The sequence below is a fragment of the Podarcis raffonei genome, chromosome 11, assembly GCF_027172205.1.
Source record: "Podarcis raffonei isolate rPodRaf1 chromosome 11, rPodRaf1.pri, whole genome shotgun sequence".
Lineage (NCBI taxonomy): Eukaryota > Metazoa > Chordata > Lepidosauria > Squamata > Lacertidae > Podarcis > Podarcis raffonei.
In genome coordinates, this window is record NC_070612.1 from 54010791 (window position 1) to 54030329 (window position 19539).

A 19539-nucleotide genomic window follows, 5' to 3' on the forward strand; every position below is an offset into this window, starting at 1 on the left:
TCATCCCTGACAGCTGGTCCTACTAGTGAGGGATTATGGGAGTTGTAGTCCAACAAAAGCGGGATACCCAAGTTTGGGAAACCGTGGGATAAATGTACACCTCTTTCCCCCCCAACCTCCACTAGTGTTAAAAAGCTACTGTCTCAACAGTTCAAGGAAATAGAAATAGTTGTAGTTCAAATGCAATTTGATCTCATTGCCAACTTCCCTCTAAATTTAAAACATGGCCACCAAGTGGCAGATATTGATGTGGAATACCTGGAGTTAGGCATGGTCTACCAGTCAGCTGCATAGCAGGGGATGAACAAGACAGTGCGTGCATACAGAAGTTAAAAACGAGGGAGGAGGGGTTTCACGAACATAATGAAAGCACATTTGCTGCACTGTGCAAATGTGTGTAGTAGCTTGTTTTGGATTCGAACACTGCTGCCCGTGGATCAGACAGAGAGGGTGTGTGTGAGTGTGGGAAGGGGAATGGGTTAGATAACGGAAGGAAGGATGGGAGGAAAGTGGGGTGGGAAGAATAAAGTACAAGGATGAATCGCAAGATAAAATTAAATTAATCCTAGCCTTGCTTATTTAAGTCTTCCTTTTGAAACTAGTGCAATATTGTGTAGCCTCTTTAGTATAAAAAATAGATAAAATAGAAATGGTTTGATTAGGTTGCAAGCCTGTGCACGCTTATCTAGATGGGAATATATCCCATTGAACTCAGTGATGCTAATGTAACATATCGGTAGACTTGTAGGATTTCAAGGTCATATGCTTAAAGTCCCACCATCTCTGAGCATTGGCTGTGCTGAGTGAGGCTCATATGAGTTGTCTAAAACATTTGGAGCATACCAAGAATGGGAGGGCTGATCTGTATAATGAATGTTTTTGTGTGTGTGTGAAAACACGCAGAGATTTTAAACTAATTTATTATGTATATGATTATCCTGAACCTCAATATGCAATAAAATTGGGTTCTGGGTATTCTTCAGTCCAAGTGTTGACTAGGTGTGGTGAAGGGTTTCCAAACCACATGCAGTGTATTGGGCCCAGAAAATGCTGTTTACATCCCTGCACAGCTGTGTTCAGATAAACCACTGTAGGAAATAACAGTTCATAGCAGCATCATATAGCTGGGCGAAAGGGATGGTGTTGAGGAGGATGGATAAATTCTAGTCCTGACAAAATTTAAGTTAAAGACATAAAGGGAGTGAGGGAAAGAGACTAGGGAAAAAATATACAGCTAAGTACAAGAGCAGAGACATTTAAAGGCAAGAAGTTCATAGTAAATGTGAAATGAAAGACTAATCCAATATAAAACAGAAAAGTGGAAGATGTGATTGAAACTGTGTGCAGAGCAAATGAGGCAGGTGGCAGAATTATGAATAGAAGATACCTTAAAACAGCTGAAAGGGCCATAAAGATGAGCATTACAATAATCCAATTTAGGAATGATGAAGCCATAGTGAGAATTTCAAAAATATAAAAGAATGAAAAGTGCCAACTCTTGGGTAGAGGGTTGAATCAGAAAAAGATGGATCAGATTTGACACCTAAGTTATTACCATCATTATTATTAAGGGCATAAAACTCTACTGAGCACGGTATAAAGAATAAAATACAAGCATTTGTCAGTGGCTTAACAATCTTAAACACACTTGCGAATAAGAAATAGTGATACTACCAAGAGACGGAAGGGGGATAAATTGTTCTATAAATGCTCTGAGATGTTGCAGCCTAGTTGCTTAGGGCTGCTAGATTTATTATGTATTTTTAAAACTAGTCCCCTGCCTTTCTACTTAAGCCAAAGAGCTGAGGTTAGAGTGGAAAAGACTATTTGCAACTACCCCCAAACAGTTTAAAATAAAAATGAGCATAGTTATAAAGCAGTTTGAAAATTGCACCCCCAGTGTGTAAGTAGTATAATTGAAAAGTTTTAATGCTTTAGGCTTCTGGGATACAATTTTCTGTCTTCCTCCAATTGCCAATAGGTCTTAAAGGAAAAGTGGAATCTAAGAGATATGTACCCCTCCGCCCCCCAAAAATGTTGGTTTTCCAGCTCAGTTTAGCTGTGCTGCACTCATGCATCCCATGGAAAGAAATGTTTGGTATGGTCCTTGGCACCTGAGATGTAGACGTTGTGATGGTGCTTCTTAATGCTTCTGTAGAGCATCAAGCCTGGCAAAGCTTCATGTCTATCCTCAAGATCAGGGTTTCCCAAACTTGGATCTCCAGCTGTTTTGGGACTACAACTCCCATCATCCCTAGCTTGGAGGACCAGTGGTCAGGAATGATGGGAATTGTAGTCCAGAAAAACAGATGGAGAGCCAAGTTTGGGAAACACTGCTCAAGAGTCTTCAGTGTAGCTATTGTTAACGTCATAATTTCAGCAGCTCACCTTAGTAGGTAGATATTTCTGTCAAAATACATGGTGACAGAAAAGGCTGTGGGCAGTACACAAAATGTAGTTCTCTTAGCACAAAGACTTTGGCTGCACAACGGAACATCCCTCCCTCTCCATCACCTCTCCTTCCCCATAAATCTCTTCTGGGCGTTCCTCCAGCCCTCTGGAGAAGATTTGGGAGGCCATGCTGGAGCAGACTGGGGAATGTTCCATTGAGCAAACAGAAACCTTTGTGACAACAAAACTGCTTCATTGAATACCACTCTTCTGGTACTCTGTTGCAGGAATCGGGATTTGGGAGATAGTCCATTTGAGATAGTTCAGGTTTCAGTTGGTGAGGAATGTTAGGTTGCACATGAGGTCATAACTAAGCAGTAAAATCCAATGTCTTCTTTTTAGGTATCTGCAACGTTCGCAGCCAGTTTGGTAACTAGTCCTGCCATTGGAGCACACCTGTCTACTTTATATGGCGATAACTTGGTTGTATTAATTGCTACGGTGGTGGCTGTTGTAGATATATGTTTCATTCTACTTGCTGTACCAGAATCTCTACCTGAAAAAATGAGGCCACCTTCCCTTATATCATGGGAACAAGCAGATCCATTTGCAGTAAGTTACTGGTTCTTTGTTCATTCTCTTTTATTAGTCTGCAGGGTGGTATTGGTGCTAAATCTAATGCAGTCTCCAGAAACAGAAGCATAGTGTCCTGATTATAGGAAGCAATAGTTCTGCTCCATTATGTTCTAGTTAGGTCTCATCAGGAGAAGATATAGTAGACCTTTTCTCTGTTGCACCAGGCACCAAGACTAGCCCCAAGCGGTAGAAATTGCAGAGAAGGAAGTTGCCGCTAAACATTAGGAGACACTTCCTAATGGTAAGATCTGTTCAGACTGCCTCAGGAAGCGGTGGGATCGCCCTTGCTAGGGGTATTTGAGGCTGGTGGAAGCTGTATCTTACATTGCATAACCTGCATCATTCCAGGGGTTGAACTACATGGATTTCCAAAGTCCCGTCCAACTACTATAAGATACTTCATGGCTGCATTCATCTTCAGCAAAGTTTTTCATTCATTTACTAAATCAGAATTTCATTATATATGCCTATAGCAGCTCTTCGAACCCTCACCGATGTCTAGGAACAACTCTGACTTGCCGCACTTTCCTAATTATAATGGTAGACCAGTTAATCATGGTGGTACAATCTAAATGATGATAAAACTCTGATGGAACCTTGTACTTATTAGTACAGGTTTGTTCTATTCCTAAAGAATGCAACTGTAGGAATGTGGGAACTAGACAAGCCAATGCCCCTTCTGAAGAGAAGGTACTCACCAGGTAATATACCTGAGATCTCAGACCCTTGTACCCTGAAGGTATAATGCACCCAACCTGAGTACCGCAAATTTTAAGAATCATTCTAGCAGCTCCAATGCTATCTTACGGGAATACTAGGGGCTGCCACTCTTACCAAACCTCCCTTCTTTTACCCTCCCTGCACAGCTTGCCCTAGGAGCTTTTAAGGGGGGGTGGGAAGCACTTCAGAGTTTGGTTTGCCAAACCATTATCTGAAGCACCTCCTTCCCTTTGTTAACCTTGCAGCTGTGTTCAGCAAAGGAGGAGGCACTTCTGAGAATGGGTTGGCAAACTGCTCTCTGAAGCACTTTCCCCTCTGTTAAACAGCTCTGTTAGGCTGCCCGCCCGCCCCCCCTACAATTTTGCTTTTTTACCCCCCTGCTTTCTGCTCTGTCACCATGCTGGAGTTGGTGTGGCTACCTGTTGGCAGCCACCTGAACTGCAGCATGTCAACAGCATTGCATTTTTATGTATAGCAGGGGTGGCCAACTCCTAAGAGACTGCGATCTACTCACAGAGTTAAAAACAGGCAGTGATCTACCCCCTTTTGGGGGGTTCAGGTCAAACTTGTTGAGTTTTTTCAGGGAGGAGGTAAAATTTTGAGCTTTTTTTAGGGGAGCCACAGTTGTTCAGCTTCTCTGGGATGAGCCAATGATCTGCCAGTGATCTACCGCAGATGTCCAGTGATCTACCGGTAGATCACGATCTACCTGTTGGACATGCCTGGTATATAGGAGGAAGTGAATAGAAAACAACATTATCAGTGGTTGCTATAGCCAAACTTCACTGACTTAGGAGCCTTTGTTACTGAGCAGAATAGAATCAGGCTTTTGGAACAATCAAGCTATTCATTTGTTTAGTCAACATTACTTTTATGAATTTGAACAGAGGTCCATCTAAATTCAACATTAGGAAATTATCATGGAAACTCAAAAACAGGAGAAACAATGGTCTTGGAATAAAATCTGTTCATAGGTTTTTTTGAAGCAAACCACAGATGGAATATATTCTGGCAAATGCACTCATTAGCGAAAAATATCACCTGCTCAAAATGTAATCATCCTTTTCAGATGTTTCATTTTGACTTTCTTTACTTTTTTGACAGTCTTTGAGAAGAGTTGGAAAAGATACTACAATTTTGCTGACTTGCATCACTGTCTTTCTTTCTTACCTGCCTGAGGCTGGCCAATATTCTAGCTTTTTCCTATATTTGAGACAAGTAAGTAATTTAAGGTATTTTTTGAGTATTGGACAAGTTCTGGATAGATAAATTACGAATACATGCAGGGAACAAATGAAGCCTTGAAAGTATCAAACATGTACATAGTACGTAGCTGCTGCATTTATTAAAAATATATAACACTTTTTTCTGAAGAAAATAGCAAAGAAGTTTACACAGTAGTAAAATCGCTAAAAATACAATGAAAGCAAATTCATAAAACTATAAATCAGTTGTGCCATACAGTTACAGCAGTTAATGAAATTAAACAGTGTAATCTAGAGTTTATTCAAAATGCCAGTCATTGGTAAAAATGCAAAGCTGTTTAAATAGCACAGTGCCAAAAATCCAGATTGCATGACTAATAATTGTATTATCGCAGTAGATCCCCACCCACCCCTTTTTAAAAGTAGGTCAAGAAGTTCAAAGGTAATTTCTGATTCCATGTTGGGAACTTCTACTCAAAAGAAAGTTTCAAGCTGGGCCTTGAGATAACAAGGGGTTTTTGGGATGTGGTCATAGGCATTATTGACATATACCATATTATATGGGTTTTGTTCTGAAACTTATATGGGATGGATCCCAGCATTTTGTTTTTCTTATGAAAGGATCCCTTCCATGAGCATGGCTCTCCTGTTGACAGAGCAAAGAGTTGGGATCCAAACCGTTTGGTTTTTTTCTTAACTATTTGAAAACACACGGAACCTGCTCTGAATTGGCATGTTTCGGCATTTGTAAAACAAAACAAGCTTGGAATAATCTTCTATATTATTGTTAGGCAAAAATAAAGGCCCGAGGCTTTCTGTTCCTGGTAGGCGAAGCAAATGAACAGAACACTCACATCTTCCTTGAGCATCACTTAAGAGAAGATTTTAATTAAGCAGTATATAAGTTGTTTGCATAAAAATAAATAAAAACCCTCTCTGCTCCTCTTTTAGATAGAAGAAAAAGCTTAATATGCATGAATAATGATCCAAATGCAGAGAGTTGCATATGTGACTACAATGCATTTAACTTCATGTTGATGTGTTTGCTCCAAACTAGCAGAGCCGTGGGGGCATACTTTATTAGTATAATAAAATTAAGGACCAGAAAATGTAAAGGCACACCAAGAGGATGGGAGATACACATAGCATCTTAGGTTGCATATGTAGACATAATGTTTGATTGTGGCTTAAAAAGTAGACCTAAGCAGCAACTGCTGATAGACATATCCAGTAGCTTGTTCAGGATACAGGGGATTAGCTCATGTAACTGGGTAAAAAATAAAAAGTACACCTCCCCTCAAGTGTAGTTCAGTGAGTATGAAGGAAAATGCATGACTTAAATATGGAAGCATAATACATAGGTTGGTGGTTCTTTTTATTTCCCGTAAGAGAGTTCAGTTTATAGTCTTATACTAAATATGACCTGAATGTCATGACCTATATTTGACTGGATGTTGATACGGTATTTTAACTAGTCTTGACTGCCGTCTTCCTTTCCCCATGCCAACTCTTATTTCCACCTCTGAAATCACTTTACCTTCCAGTCTTCCAAATTTGTCCTTACTGTATGAAAATTTACTGTACTGGGTTGCTTTAGTTTTGTAAGCTGCCTATAAATGTAATTGTTCTTCACTTACTGTTTCTTTGAACTTTACACACATTGTTTTTGTGTTATCTTCAGGTGATAAAATTTGAGTATGCCAGCATTGCAGCATTCATAGCTGTGATAGGAATTCTGTCTATCGTTGCGCAGGTAAGCATTTACAATCCTATGTCTTAGGTGACAGCTCATAATAAAAGGCAAATATTAACGATCAGGGTGATAAGTGATTTGCACACTAAGTACATAATGTGTTCTGTGGGAAGGCTGAGATAGAGGTACACAAATTGTGACTGAATTCTTGTGGCCTTCTTGCAGACAACAGGTGACTAAAAACAGTCTTGACATTCTTTGGGAGGAACAAAACATTTTCATGAAACATTTTCTAATTTTCTGAGATTGTTAATTTGGGGTTTTCATCAGCTGTACACCATATCACAAGTATAACAAATAAAGGCTTGACATATCTCGCTTTGTGTGTCACGAGTCTATCTCATATATTAGTTTCACCTTTTAAGTTGAATTACTGAAATAAATGAACTTTTCCACGATATTCTAATTTTTTGAGTTTCACCTGTACAGTTCTTGAACATTCAATCAAGCCTGTAACTTTTTAATATGTAATATACAATGAACCTAGATGAGATGTATGTTTTGCTGCCTAATGCTATATTCCTTTAAAAAAAAGAAAAGAAAAGAAAAGAGGGATCTTGTGCATAAAGGTGTCCCTGCCTGGTTTCTGTTAAGGTTGTTACATTTCCAGCACCTTTTCAACATGGAAGAACTTCTAGCTACGATAGAATGGTGTGCTTGTTTAAAGTTTGATGCAGGCAGGGAGAACATTTTTTACTCCAGGTCTAAATAACATTGATACACTTAGGGTCCGTATTAAAAAGTTTAAAAGTGCCAGCAATCTTGGGATAATAAAATGGTATTTGGCCTGGTGCGGGAAAGGTATCTGACTGGTTTCCTGGAGAACGTTTTTAAGTTGGAGTTCTGCTACTCAGAAGTCCTCTCCTCCTTTTCATTTGAGTTGCAAAGCAGACCTTGTATTGTATAGTATAAATGCTTTACCAAATGTCTGCCTTGGGTAGTAAGACTCATTTAGGGCCGAGAGCTGCGCACACGATTTGACATCTGTTTGATGTGAGGCTGCCTTAAGAGCCTGCCCTCCCCTAGATCCCCTGCATAGTTAGAGATTAGCAGTCCAGAACGGAAGAGAATGCGGACATAAAAACGGGATGGGGGATGAAATTGCAGTGATTGGGAGTGCCAGAAAGGAAGGATACACATGAATACTGATGAAATCATTTTTCCGATTAACTATTGGAGGAAGCGCTAGGGAAGGGGCGGGGAACATTTTGCTGCCAGTGGGTCCCGGATCTTCCCATTGGGCCAAATTTGATAGGAGCTCAGGGCCAGCCACCTGTCAGTCCCTTGATGTCCCTATGATGTCAGGTGATGTGCTTTGAAGTCCCAAGAGTCTCAACAAACGAGTGATTTTAAAGGCAAAGGGTTTTTCCAGCCATCCCTCCACTCCATCACCTCCTGTTTGTGGATGCTTTCAGACAACCCCTGTGGTCTGTTGCAAAGAACTTTGCAGGTTTTAACTCCTACTTATCGGCTAATGAGAGAATCTTACTATCTATCCTTTACTGAGAGCAGGATATGCAGCCAGTGCTGGATTTAACCCTGTCTTCCTGCCAATCAGCTTATGTCGCCAGTCATGTCAGTTGATGAGTGAATGGGTGGGCATGTTTTGGGGGAAATGGATCCACAGCCCAAATTGGATCCCTTAGCTCATGGGTAGGCAAACTTAAGGCCCAGGGGCCGGATCCAGCCCAATCGCCTTCTAAATCCGGCCTGCGGACGGTCCAGGAATCAGCGTGTTTTTACATGAGTAGAATGTGTCCTTTTATTTAAAATGCATCTCTGGGTAATTTGTAGGGCATAGGAATTCGTTCTACCCCCGCCCCAATATAGTCCAGCCCCCACAAAGTCTGAGGGACAGTGGACCGGCCCCCTGTTGAAAAAGTTTGCTGGCCCCTGGCATGTCACGATTGGCCTGCAGGGCACCCCTGAGCTATGGGGACAGTTAAGAACATGCATATTTGAGTAGGAAATCCCCAGTTCAAATTTTGCCTCTGCTGTGGTTTCACTGGGTGGAATTAAAGCCCTTAATTCTTTTCAGTAGATACTCATATGACTGCGCTATAAGTGATTAATTTGAAGCTTGGTGCTTCTGACAGTTTCTTGTTTTAAAAATGTATGTACAGTGGTACCTCGGGTTATATACGCTTCAGGTTACAGACTCCGCTAACCCAGAAATAGTACCTCGGGTTAAGAACTTTGCCTCAGGATGAGAACAGAAATCGTGCTCCAGCAGCGCGGTGGAGCAGGAGGCCCCATTAGCTAAAGTGGTGCTTCAGGTTAAGAACAGTTTCAGGTTAAGAACGGACCTCCGGAACGAATTAAGTACTTAACCCGAGGTACTACTGTATTGGTAATTAAATGTTTTTTATTATAAATATACAGAGAACTTTCCAATTTTAAAGCTTTTTCCTACATTATTTATTATCTTTTTTTGTAGACTGTTTTTCTCAGTATCCTAATGAGGTCTATAGGAAACAAAAATACTGTGCTCCTTGGCCTTGGCTTTCAGATGTTCCAGCTGGCTTGGTATGGATTTGGTTCCCAACCTTGGTAAGTGCAGTAATGGCAGAATAGCCATGTCTCTGCCTGCTTGCTTCAGTGCTCTTTCTAATTCTTTTACTCTTGGGTGTACTTTCATCTTTCAAATTGCTGCAGGTCACCTTGGGTGCCTGTTTGGGCTGGCAGTGGGATCAGTAATGGCGATGTAGAAATATTTTGATTAATAAAAAAAATCTCGAGTTTTCCCCCGAGTGCTAATCTGAACTTTCTAGACCAGTATCCCTCAGCCTTTTCATATCTGAAAATCCTTAGTCCCCGTGTGCATTTGTCGACCTACTTCTTAAATCTTTTCGTAGGGCAGTATCCCATAAACTAATTCCATTAGCTCAATAACTTTTGGCTGTACAGTGGAACTTCCCCTTCCTCTCCTGTCCTCTCCCTAGATTTCTTCCACTCCCTCCCCAGATCTGCTCTGGAGGGTTGGAGGAAAACCCAGAACAGATTTAGTGGATATGCAGGGAGCGATACTAACTGATCTACTTCACTGGATACCATCCCCTATATTTGTATGGTGGTAGAGCTCTTTAGTTTTAGTTGGATCAGAGACTGGATTACATTAGATAATAATGACATTCTAGACTTGGAGGGATGGAACAACAGATACGGCTGGCATGCCTATCTAATTTACAATAAAGTGGCGGTGCATAAAGAATTTCTAAGTCATGTCATTAGATATTCGTTATATAAGGTCTGGGTGAGACATAGAAGGTTGTTAGAACCGAAAACTCCATGGTGGGTTTCACCGTTAGAAGTGATATCGGTCAAAAAGTAAAACACAACAGGAAGATTGGCGACGTACCAGCAGCTCCTAAAGGAGGAACAGGGCCAATTAAAATTAAGACCATACGAAGAAGTGACCCAATACCGCACCACATGGTTACAATATCATCAAATTGCCCCAATATTTAATCAGGAGAGAGCTCTTGTGGCCCTCTTTTGGTGTGGCTGCAGTGAGTGGGTTCCCAAGCCACACACTGAAAAGCATTGTGTTAAGACTAATGGATAAATATTTCCGTTCCTTTAGCCATTATACTGATTTCCACCTAACTTGCAAGTTCACTTTGTTGCCATACTTCTTTGTGAGTGTTTCATACTGGTGAGATTCATGTCTGCTTTTTAACTTCAGGTAATATACAACTACTGTCCAGTTTTGCCTTGCTATGCTATATTTTTACCCGAAAGCTCTTGCTTGTACATGATAAGATTCTTTATACAGACATTGGCATTCCTGTAGAGTATATTATACTCACTGGCTGTAGCAATTATTTACCATATTTTTCCGTGTAGAAGACGCCTTGTGTATAAGACACTCTCTATTTTGGGGGACTCCAAATTAAGAAAACACCCCTCATCACTACCTGTGTATAAGACGAACCCGAATTTCAAACCTAATTTTTTGGTAAAAACCCCCCCGTGTCTTATACACGGAGAAATACGGTACTTAGCCACTTAGTTACTGTGCGAAATGAGCACCACCTTCTGAGTACTATGGACTCCGCCAGCAGCCGCTAGTGGGGTGGGGAGACATGCTAACTGATGGTCCTGATCCATTTCAGTGCTGCTAAAAATCACAGCTAGTGGGATAATAAACTTCCCCTGGAATGTTGCAAACCCTCATGGCAACTGTACCATGTAGTCTGACTACAATTCTAACACTTCCAACAAGGTACCCCAATAGCTGGAGAGCTAGTTTTTGTTTCTGCATAGCTCCTTCATTACAAGTGACGTAATGGCTTTGCTTTGTGTCTTGCTCTCAGGATGATGTGGGCAGCTGGAGCCGTAGCATCTATGTCAAGTATTACGTTCCCAGCAATCAGCGCTCTTGTGTCACGAAATGCAGACTCAGACCAACAAGGTAAGTGCAGTGATTTTGTTTTTCATAGAATTGTAGAGTCGTAAGGGACCCCGTGGGCCATCCAGTCCAGGGGTCAGTAACCTTTTTCAGCAGGGGGCCGGTCCACTGTCCCTCAGACCTTGTGGTGGGCCGGACTATATTTTGAAAAAAATAATGTACGAATTCCTATGCCCCACAAATAACCCAGAGATGCATTTTAAAGAAAAGCACATATTCTACTCATGTAAAAACACACTGATTCCTGGACCATCCGCAGGCCGGATTGAGAAGGCGATTGGGCCGTATCCGGTCCCCGGTCCTTAGCTTGCCTACCCCTGATCTAGTCCAACCCCTTGGAATGCAGAAATATGTAGTGGTCCCATAAGGGGATCAAACCAGCAACCTTGGCGTTCTCAGCCCCACGCTCTTACGTTCTAGGAAACCAAGTTCTGTGAAGCATCTCCCATTGAGCTATTTTCTTTCCAACACCAGCATGCAAACATTTACCTGTGCTTCAGAAAACAATTTGCTTTTGGATGTTCACAGTACTCTAGGCAAAGTAAGTGGTGGTATTATTGTTCTTCACAAATGATGATTCTTTTTTTATGCTGAAGACGCATAATTTTACCCTGGTCTTTGACACCTGAGACACATGTTTACAGGACCGGCTTAATTCCTGTAACACTAATTCGTTTTAACTGTTTATAATTTTATAATCTGCTCTGAGGACCTACTCTGAGGACAGGTAATAATAATAACAAGTATAATAGTACACAGTCTTTGGGACAATTTCCATGGAAGATTGATTGTGGTAGGTTATTTTTCTCTTCCAAAAGTACTTTGACTGTAGCTCAGACTTGTTTCCAGAACTGGTCAGTATTAGTGATGACTAATTAAAATATACTCCTTGCAAATTTGGTCTAACAGGGTCAGCAGGAATGTGAGAATCTTGCAGTTGGTTATCCCAGCCTCTTTCCTGGCTCAGTTGCAGGCTCTGTGTGAGAGATTATCTGAACAGGACATACAAATTTGGTTCCCTTTCCTGTGTAGGATATCTACAGTTTTTGCTGATTTGCCCAGAATGGGGCTAAATTTGTTGGCATTAACGTGAGAAAACATGACCTTTTAAAAGTAATTTGAGTGGGTAAGTGCAAGTTACAGCCGAAGAAATCCCAAAGTTCTTCCTCTTTTTTCAATTAAGAATCCTTTGAAGTATTTTTTAGCAGTTAGGAAGTTGATGTTACCACCCTCTAGTGGTGTTTTGAACATGTGACAGGTTAGTGTTTCTCAAACAGTGGATCAGGACCCACTAGAGAGCCTCAGGCCACTTTTTGGTGGGCCTCTGTGCCACAGTTTGCCCAGTGCCTCCACACTTGCCTGCCCCATCTGCTCACTATGCCACACAGCCTTTTAATCAGACCAGTTCTGACTCATTTCATGCTAAGTAAAGGTAGTCGGGAGACAGAAGTTTAGGGAAGGGGGATGGAAGGAAAGTCTGTCTTGAGCAGCGATGGCTGGAGGAGGTGTTGAAGGAAATAAGATACAGATAAAAGATAAATCTTTATTATAATTATTCAGAAATAAACCGGGAATAGAAATGAAAGGGATAAGAAACAAAAGCAGTAATAGGTGGAAGAAGTGATCGTAAAAGGACCCAGAGAGGAGGGATGCAAGAAATGGTGAGGTCTTGGGCAGCAACTGGGGGAGGGAAAGGTACAAGTTGAATGTTAAAGGAGACTGGGAGAAGGAATGACAGGAGATGGGTGTGAATATTTTTGAGCAGCATGTAGAGATGGAAAGGTGAAAGCCTCTGCATCAGCAAATTCTGCCTAAAATGAGGCAGCTAAGTGACAAGACTGACCGAGCAAGTGTCTGTATTTAGCCTGAGGAAAACTTGCCACAAGGAAAATGCTGTGGCAAAGAATTTTATGTTTTCCAAAGATTAAATGTGGGCAATAGAAAGTGATGCCAGCCAGCTGATTATGCCAAACTCCACTTCCGTCGACCACCATTTTGCGGTTCATTCCTCTCTTGCACTGCCATTTTGTGCTTGGTGGGCTTCAGTAATTTTCAGTTACCTTAAGTGGGCCCTGGGGGCCAGAAAATTTGAGAACCCCTGGACCAGAACTTTCCTCTTCCTTCATTGAAACAAGTAGACTAATTCAGTCATTTTGGAACAAGGAAAGTTCTAGTTTGTGCTGTTATTTTGAAGTTCAGTTTATCCTCCTTAAACTATTTTATTGAAACTGATCATTTTAAAATAAGGCCAGCCTGTTAACTGCACGATACCCTGAAAGTACAGTAATTAAACGGTAAGCTTTCCAGTTTTTGCATCATTTTAGAACGGGAGTCAAGCTCATGGAAATTATTTCTCCTGTTCTCTTGCTCTCTTACAGGTGTTGTCCAGGGGATAATAACTGGAATCAGAGGCCTTTGCAATGGTCTTGGTCCTGCTCTCTTTGGCTTCATATTCTTTCTGTTCCATGTGGAGCTCACCGAGTTGGCGCCTGTCCCAGATCCTGATAAAAAAGCAATGCAGGATCCAAGCGATGAGGTAAATTATTGTAAATCGTAACTTTTAATAGTGCTTGATTTATGCAGTTAAATTTCCTGGTAATCACCCATGCTGCTCATACTACTATTAGACTTGTTAGTCACTTGTTAAACAAAGTTGTCAAGCGACTTAGAACCTATTTTAAACATTTTAAAATACGTTACAACATTGATACATCCACACAGAAACAAATTCATAACAAGTAAATCTACAACTGGAATATCACTAGATGGGTCTGCCAGTAGTTGGATATGAGTTCCTTGCAGTCTTGTACAGCCGTGGCAAGTTACACACCACAAATTTCTCCTCTTCCACCACTTAACAGAACAATTCTGTACCAACCTCTTCTGTTTAAAAACCTATTTTTTGAAATCTCTTTAAAATAATGCCAGTTGAGCATACAGTCCATTCTGGTTGTAAATGCTTGGTTTTTACAAGTGTAAATGAGAACCGCTGCTTAAAATACACAACACCTCCTTGAAGAACAAACTACCGGAACCAGTTAAATGATTATTCCCCATGAACTGTACACAGTGAAACCATTGCATGCGCAGAACAACATCTGTTCATGTGGTGGAACTTCTCTCTCCACCCTGCAAAAAATTGCTCTGGCGTTGCTCTATTTTGTCCAGTCACTCCTGAAATTATTGTGAAGGTTGCCTTGCTTTTTGAAAAAAATGCCTGTTGCGACATTAGAACTTCCTTATATACATGGAATTAACAGCAAGGGTAGCTTAGTTTTTGTCAATAGTATCTCTCAGAGTGGTGAATGGCACTATTTAGTGGGAAGAAGCACCAATGAAAATCCTCACTATTGCATTTTTTACGTGGCTGTTTTTGTATATATTTTCAAATTTTATATATGGATGTTTTATGATGGCCTATGTTTGTAATGCCTAATAAAGTTTTGGCGAAGCAAGTATGTACATGGAATGCTTTCACCGTACAGTGGTACCTCTAGTTATGAACTTAATTTGTTCCGGAGGTCCGTTCTTAACCTGAAACTGTTCTTAACTAGAGGTGTGCTTTCGCTAATGAGGCCTCTTGCTGCTGCGCCGCCGGCACACAATTTCCGTTCTCATCCTGGGGCAAAGTTCTCAACTCGAGATAACTCTTCCAGGTTAGCGGAGTTTGTAACCTGAAGTGTTTGTAACCTGAGGTGTTTGTAACTCGAGGTACCGCTGTGCTCCAAAACTGCCTCTTCTGAGATTTCATTCAGTTCCATGAAAAAGAAAAGGTTCTTTAGATAATGCCCATATGCTTTAAGAACTAAGTGTGAAAGCTTTTGAGAAATAGATTATCGAGACTGAACGTTTATTTTGCCATTTGTGTTTGTCGACTGTGTTTAATGGTCATTTCATTGTACCCACCCACCCAACCTCATCACCACAGTTAATCTATATTTATGTAGTTTACTCTTTGCTCGTGTGCTTGGGGTGCTTTGTAACAGGGTTGTCAGAATTTCCATAAGGTTATGGCCGATTCAGCACCTCTGTTGATAGTCCTGTATTTTCGATAATTTGCATTTTGTGCTGTATGCACCGCTGAAGCCTGCGACAAAGGCTCTCAAGTGAAACATTTTACAAGTGCCTGAGTTTCATATTCTTCATCAGGGCTGATACGGGTGTAATCCTTTTACACTGCAGCACTGGGCATGTCTACTCAAAAGTAAGTCCGATCGAGTTGAGCAGCTGGGTAGGCTGGCATGCTTGAGTTTAATCCCGTGGTTCAGACAGCCACTCTCAATTGTGGACCAGCTTCTCCCTTGCAGGTTCTGGACAGGCAATCTTGCATGTTTCAGCTGCCTCCTTGAGCAGGCTCTTCTCAGCCTCCTGCAAGCCAAGGTGAGACACAAACGTGGGTTGTTTTCTGATTAACTTGGATGGTATTTGAAACCCCACTTCCAAGTGCTGCCTCCACTGTACATGACACCAGACAAGAGATCTCAGCTCTCTTCTGAGTCAGGGAGGATGCGGGGCTGTGGAAGCCACAAATATTTGAGTAGATGCCAAGGCCAGCCGAAATCTCTGGTCTCCTAGCTTTACTCCCCCCCCCCCCAATATATATTCCAATACAGTGGTACCTCGGGTTAAGTACTTAATTCGTTCCGGAGGTCCGTTCTTAACCTGAAGCTGTTCTTAACCTGAAGCACCACTTTAGCTAATGGGGCCTCCTGCTGCCGCTGCACCGCCGGAGCCCTATTTCTGTTCTTATCCTGAAGCAAAGTTCTTAACCTGAAGCACTATTTCTGGGTTAGCGGAGTGTGTAACCTGTAGCGTATGTAACCTGAAGCGTATGTAACCCGAGGTACCACTGTATACATTCCAGTATATATTCCAATATATTTATTTAGCACTCTCTTTTTCCCCCCTCAATAATTTTTTATTATTTTCTTTACACAGTCATTCTTACAATACGTTATTCAACATATAAACCTTTTTGCTCTGCCGAGCTTGCGAATTCCCTCCTTCCCTTCAGCTCCCTTATCAAATCCAATCGCGTATTTTAACTTTTTACATCTTATCTACATTGTAGGAATTACTTCAATCCTGCTAATGTCTTTTAAGTTTTTACAGTTATCCTTTAAGTATGTAATAAATTTACTCCAATTATCCTGGAATTTCTGGTCGTCCTGATCCCGAATCCTGCCGGTCAGTTTGACTAACTCCATCCATTGCGTAATCCATCATTTTCGCCTCCAATTCCGCGATAGTAGGAATGGTCTTCCTAGCCTTACCAAGGTGTACTACAAACAGGTGTCATCCAAGCTTTATTCCTTACCCAACCCGAGCATCCTTGTGTCCTTGAGGTTGGATTTCCTCTGCATTGTCTTGCAGCTATGAGCCCTACGTTACTCTGGTTTCCTACTTCAGCTTCATTGGTAAATCAGTTCAGCAATCTGACTAAAAACTGGTATCTGTAGGCAAATAGGAATGCTTCGACCCAGCTTTGCACAGCCTGAGTTATTCCCCATAAGCCTGTTCATTGTGGCTCCTTTCTTTCTCTCTGCAGAGTTCGATTATTCCTGGCCCGCCATTCCTGTTTGGAGCATGTGCAGTCCTCCTCGCTTTTCTGGTTGCCTTATTCATCCCCGAGCACAGTAAAGCCAGCAGTACCAGAAAGCACACCAACAGCATCAGCAGCATACAGAGCACCAACCCCGACCGAGGCAGCGACGAGGACATTGAGCCATTGCTGCAGGACAGCAGCGTGTGAGAGCTAGATTTTCCTAACGTTCATGTAGTCTGCAAGCAAGCGAAACCCACGCACTGAGCTCTGAATCCAGAGCAGGACTGGAGTGAGCTTTTGATTTGTCAGAAGCTTTGCACATTTCACTCACCTAAGGTTTGCTATGTCGGTGTCCATGGATGTCCCATCGGGACGGATTTAACCACTTTTCTTTTTTTAAAAAAACAAAATAAGAATTCAACGCAGTTATTTTTCTGTATCTGATTTGGAAATGCTATCAAGCCCCGCACCGGACGGAATATGGAATACACACAGTATCTTGGAAAACCTTCAAACAAAGCGGAACTTACTGAGTACACAGATTCACTGTGAGCAACCACAGCCCCCACCAATTAGAGAAAAGTTACTTCTACTGACGGATAAAGATAACAAAAACCCTTCGCCATTATGTTCCTACATTTCTAATTAATAGGCTGCCTGGTAAATTGAATATTGTGTTAGAAGTGTTAAGAGAATTTCAGCCGTTGAATATAGATTCAGGTGTTTTTTTTTGGAAGTCTTCAACCCTCATTCCCAAGGACTCTTAACCCGTATGTCAGGAGCTCCTTTGGAAACCTTAAAAGGGCACATGTACTTTCATTGATGGTTAGTAAGAATCACTGAACTAGGTAGCACTACCAATGTAGCCAGTTTTGACATAGAGGCTAATTAACTGGATGCTGAGGCAATTTACATTTACTTGTGTGTATTTATTGCATCATCTATCACTTTTTATCTGCCGTATGAAGCACTCCCTCTCCTGTTAATTTCACTCCTGCCTTAACTGCTACTTAGTGTGCATTTGTTACCAACTCTTATTTAGCCTTCATATCAAACTTCGGAAGAATTTCATGGGTTACAATTATGAAATGCCTCCCCCAAAGAGGCCCTAAAGATGGTTTAGTTTCTACAGAGTATCATGTTATAATTTTTAGAGACATTTTATTAAATTGCACAGATTTCTATGTATTTTGCGGCAGTGGAAATGGACCATTACACACACAAAAACTAACCAAGTACTCTTCAGAATGTTTTATATGTATTGAATATATGTAGATATTTGTAAGAAGTTTTACTTTTTCCAGATAAGGTACTGTGTAAATCTTGTATTTATAAATGTAATGATGGTGATGGATATACAGCTTTTATAAAGGATTGTGTAATGACTGAACAAAATAAATATATATATATATATTTTGAAACTTGTTCCGCCTTAAGCAAAGATAACAAACCTTTTGTACTATGCAGTTTGGTTTTTAAGTTAAAAAGCTTCCTAATGCATAATAAATTTGCAACCTATGCTATATACCTACTACAAGCGTGGTTTTATTTTTATTCCATATAGTTTCTTCCAATACTGAAGCTGAGTTTGAATTATTTGTAGCACATTCTTGGCTTATGCATTACTGCATGTCAGTCTGGGGAAACCCAGCCACATGGGTGGGGTATAAGTAATTAATAACAACAACAACAACAACAACAACAACAACAACAACAGTAATTTATCATCTTAACCCTGAACTTCTTTTCTCCCTACACCCCTATAATGGCACCGATACACCTGTAAGGATGAGCCAGTCACAACTGCTTTGCTAGTAACAATTGTTCCCTTCCCTTCACACTTTTGTTCAGCATAACTAGTATCAGGTAAACAGGGGATCTCAGAGCTGTCAGTGAGCTTTCCCAAGATGAAAACAAGATTGTGTAGGTCTCTCAGCATAAGTGAAGAAGTACCCCCCGGTGCCTGGAACGGCTCACTGTTTCCCTGGCCCTAATTGCAAAGTGAAGAAGTAGAGAAGACAAGTTACTGTGCTTCTGCATTTCACAAGCATTCTTCCTCTCGCTTTGGTTATCTTGTGGCTAAACTAGCTCAGAGTTCATTTGGTGATATGCATCCCAGCGCTGATGATTCTCCATGTCTACAGCTCAGAAATCTCAGTTGGCAATTCTCAATATGTATGAGGCCAGAAATGCCTGTGTCCATTATTTTCACTGTTGATGCCTTAGACCAGGGGTTGGCAATGTGGGGCCCATGGGCCAGATGCAGCCCATGAAGACCGTTTTAGCGGCCCGCGAGCTGCCACGAACCAAGCTGCCAGCTTGGCAAGTCCCCCGCACGCTGCGCTAAACCAGTGCAGTGCGGGGACTCGCCGAGTAGCGCCAGAAATTGCACATGCGCAGATACAGGAAATCGCGTCAGCTCATGTACAGATGCCGGAAATCGCTTCTGCACAGGTGCAATTTCCGGCGTCTGGGCATCCACAAAAGTGATTTTCAGCGCTGCGTACATGGCAAAAGCGATTTCCGGCGTCATTCTGCACCAGCCCAGCCCACAGATAATCTCTGTGGGAGTGATCCAGCCCATGGCCGGTAAACCTTGCCAACCCCTGCCTTAGACCCAGATACTGTGTTTCCCTGGTACAGGGCACACAAGACAGCCTACAGTTGCAAGATGAAAACTTGCTCTAAGCTTTGCAGCTGAATAACAGTGCCTTTTGGAGATGTGCCTGCTCTATATAAGGTATAGTAAAGTGCTTTGAGGCTGGAGTGAGAGCAGTCAATAAAACAGTTACCAGCATGATTAGAGATGAGGGTGGCGCTGTGGTCTGAACCACTGAGCCTCTTGGGTTTGCTGATCAGAAGGTCGGCGGTTCGAATC

The 19539-nt window shown here is 41.6% G+C and overlaps 1 protein-coding gene across 2 annotated transcripts in view; it reads left to right on the top strand.

Annotated features, from left to right (window-relative positions):
* MFSD14B (major facilitator superfamily domain containing 14B) overlaps nt 1–18192 on the top strand; it is a 35012-nt gene extending 16820 nt beyond the window's left edge. For both annotated transcript variants that reach the window (XM_053407622.1, XM_053407621.1), the window contains 7 exons: nt 2794–3003; nt 4852–4965; nt 6634–6705; nt 9143–9255; nt 11022–11119; nt 13495–13652; nt 16665–18192. In XM_053407622.1, coding sequence (XP_053263597.1) covers nt 2794–3003; nt 4852–4965; nt 6634–6705; nt 9143–9255; nt 11022–11119; nt 13495–13652; nt 16665–16868 — 969 coding nt within the window. In that variant the 3' untranslated portion in view covers nt 16869–18192. The remainder of the gene's footprint in view (nt 1–2793; nt 3004–4851; nt 4966–6633; nt 6706–9142; nt 9256–11021; nt 11120–13494; nt 13653–16664) is intronic.
* The last annotated feature ends 1347 nt before the right edge of the window (nt 18193–19539 follow it).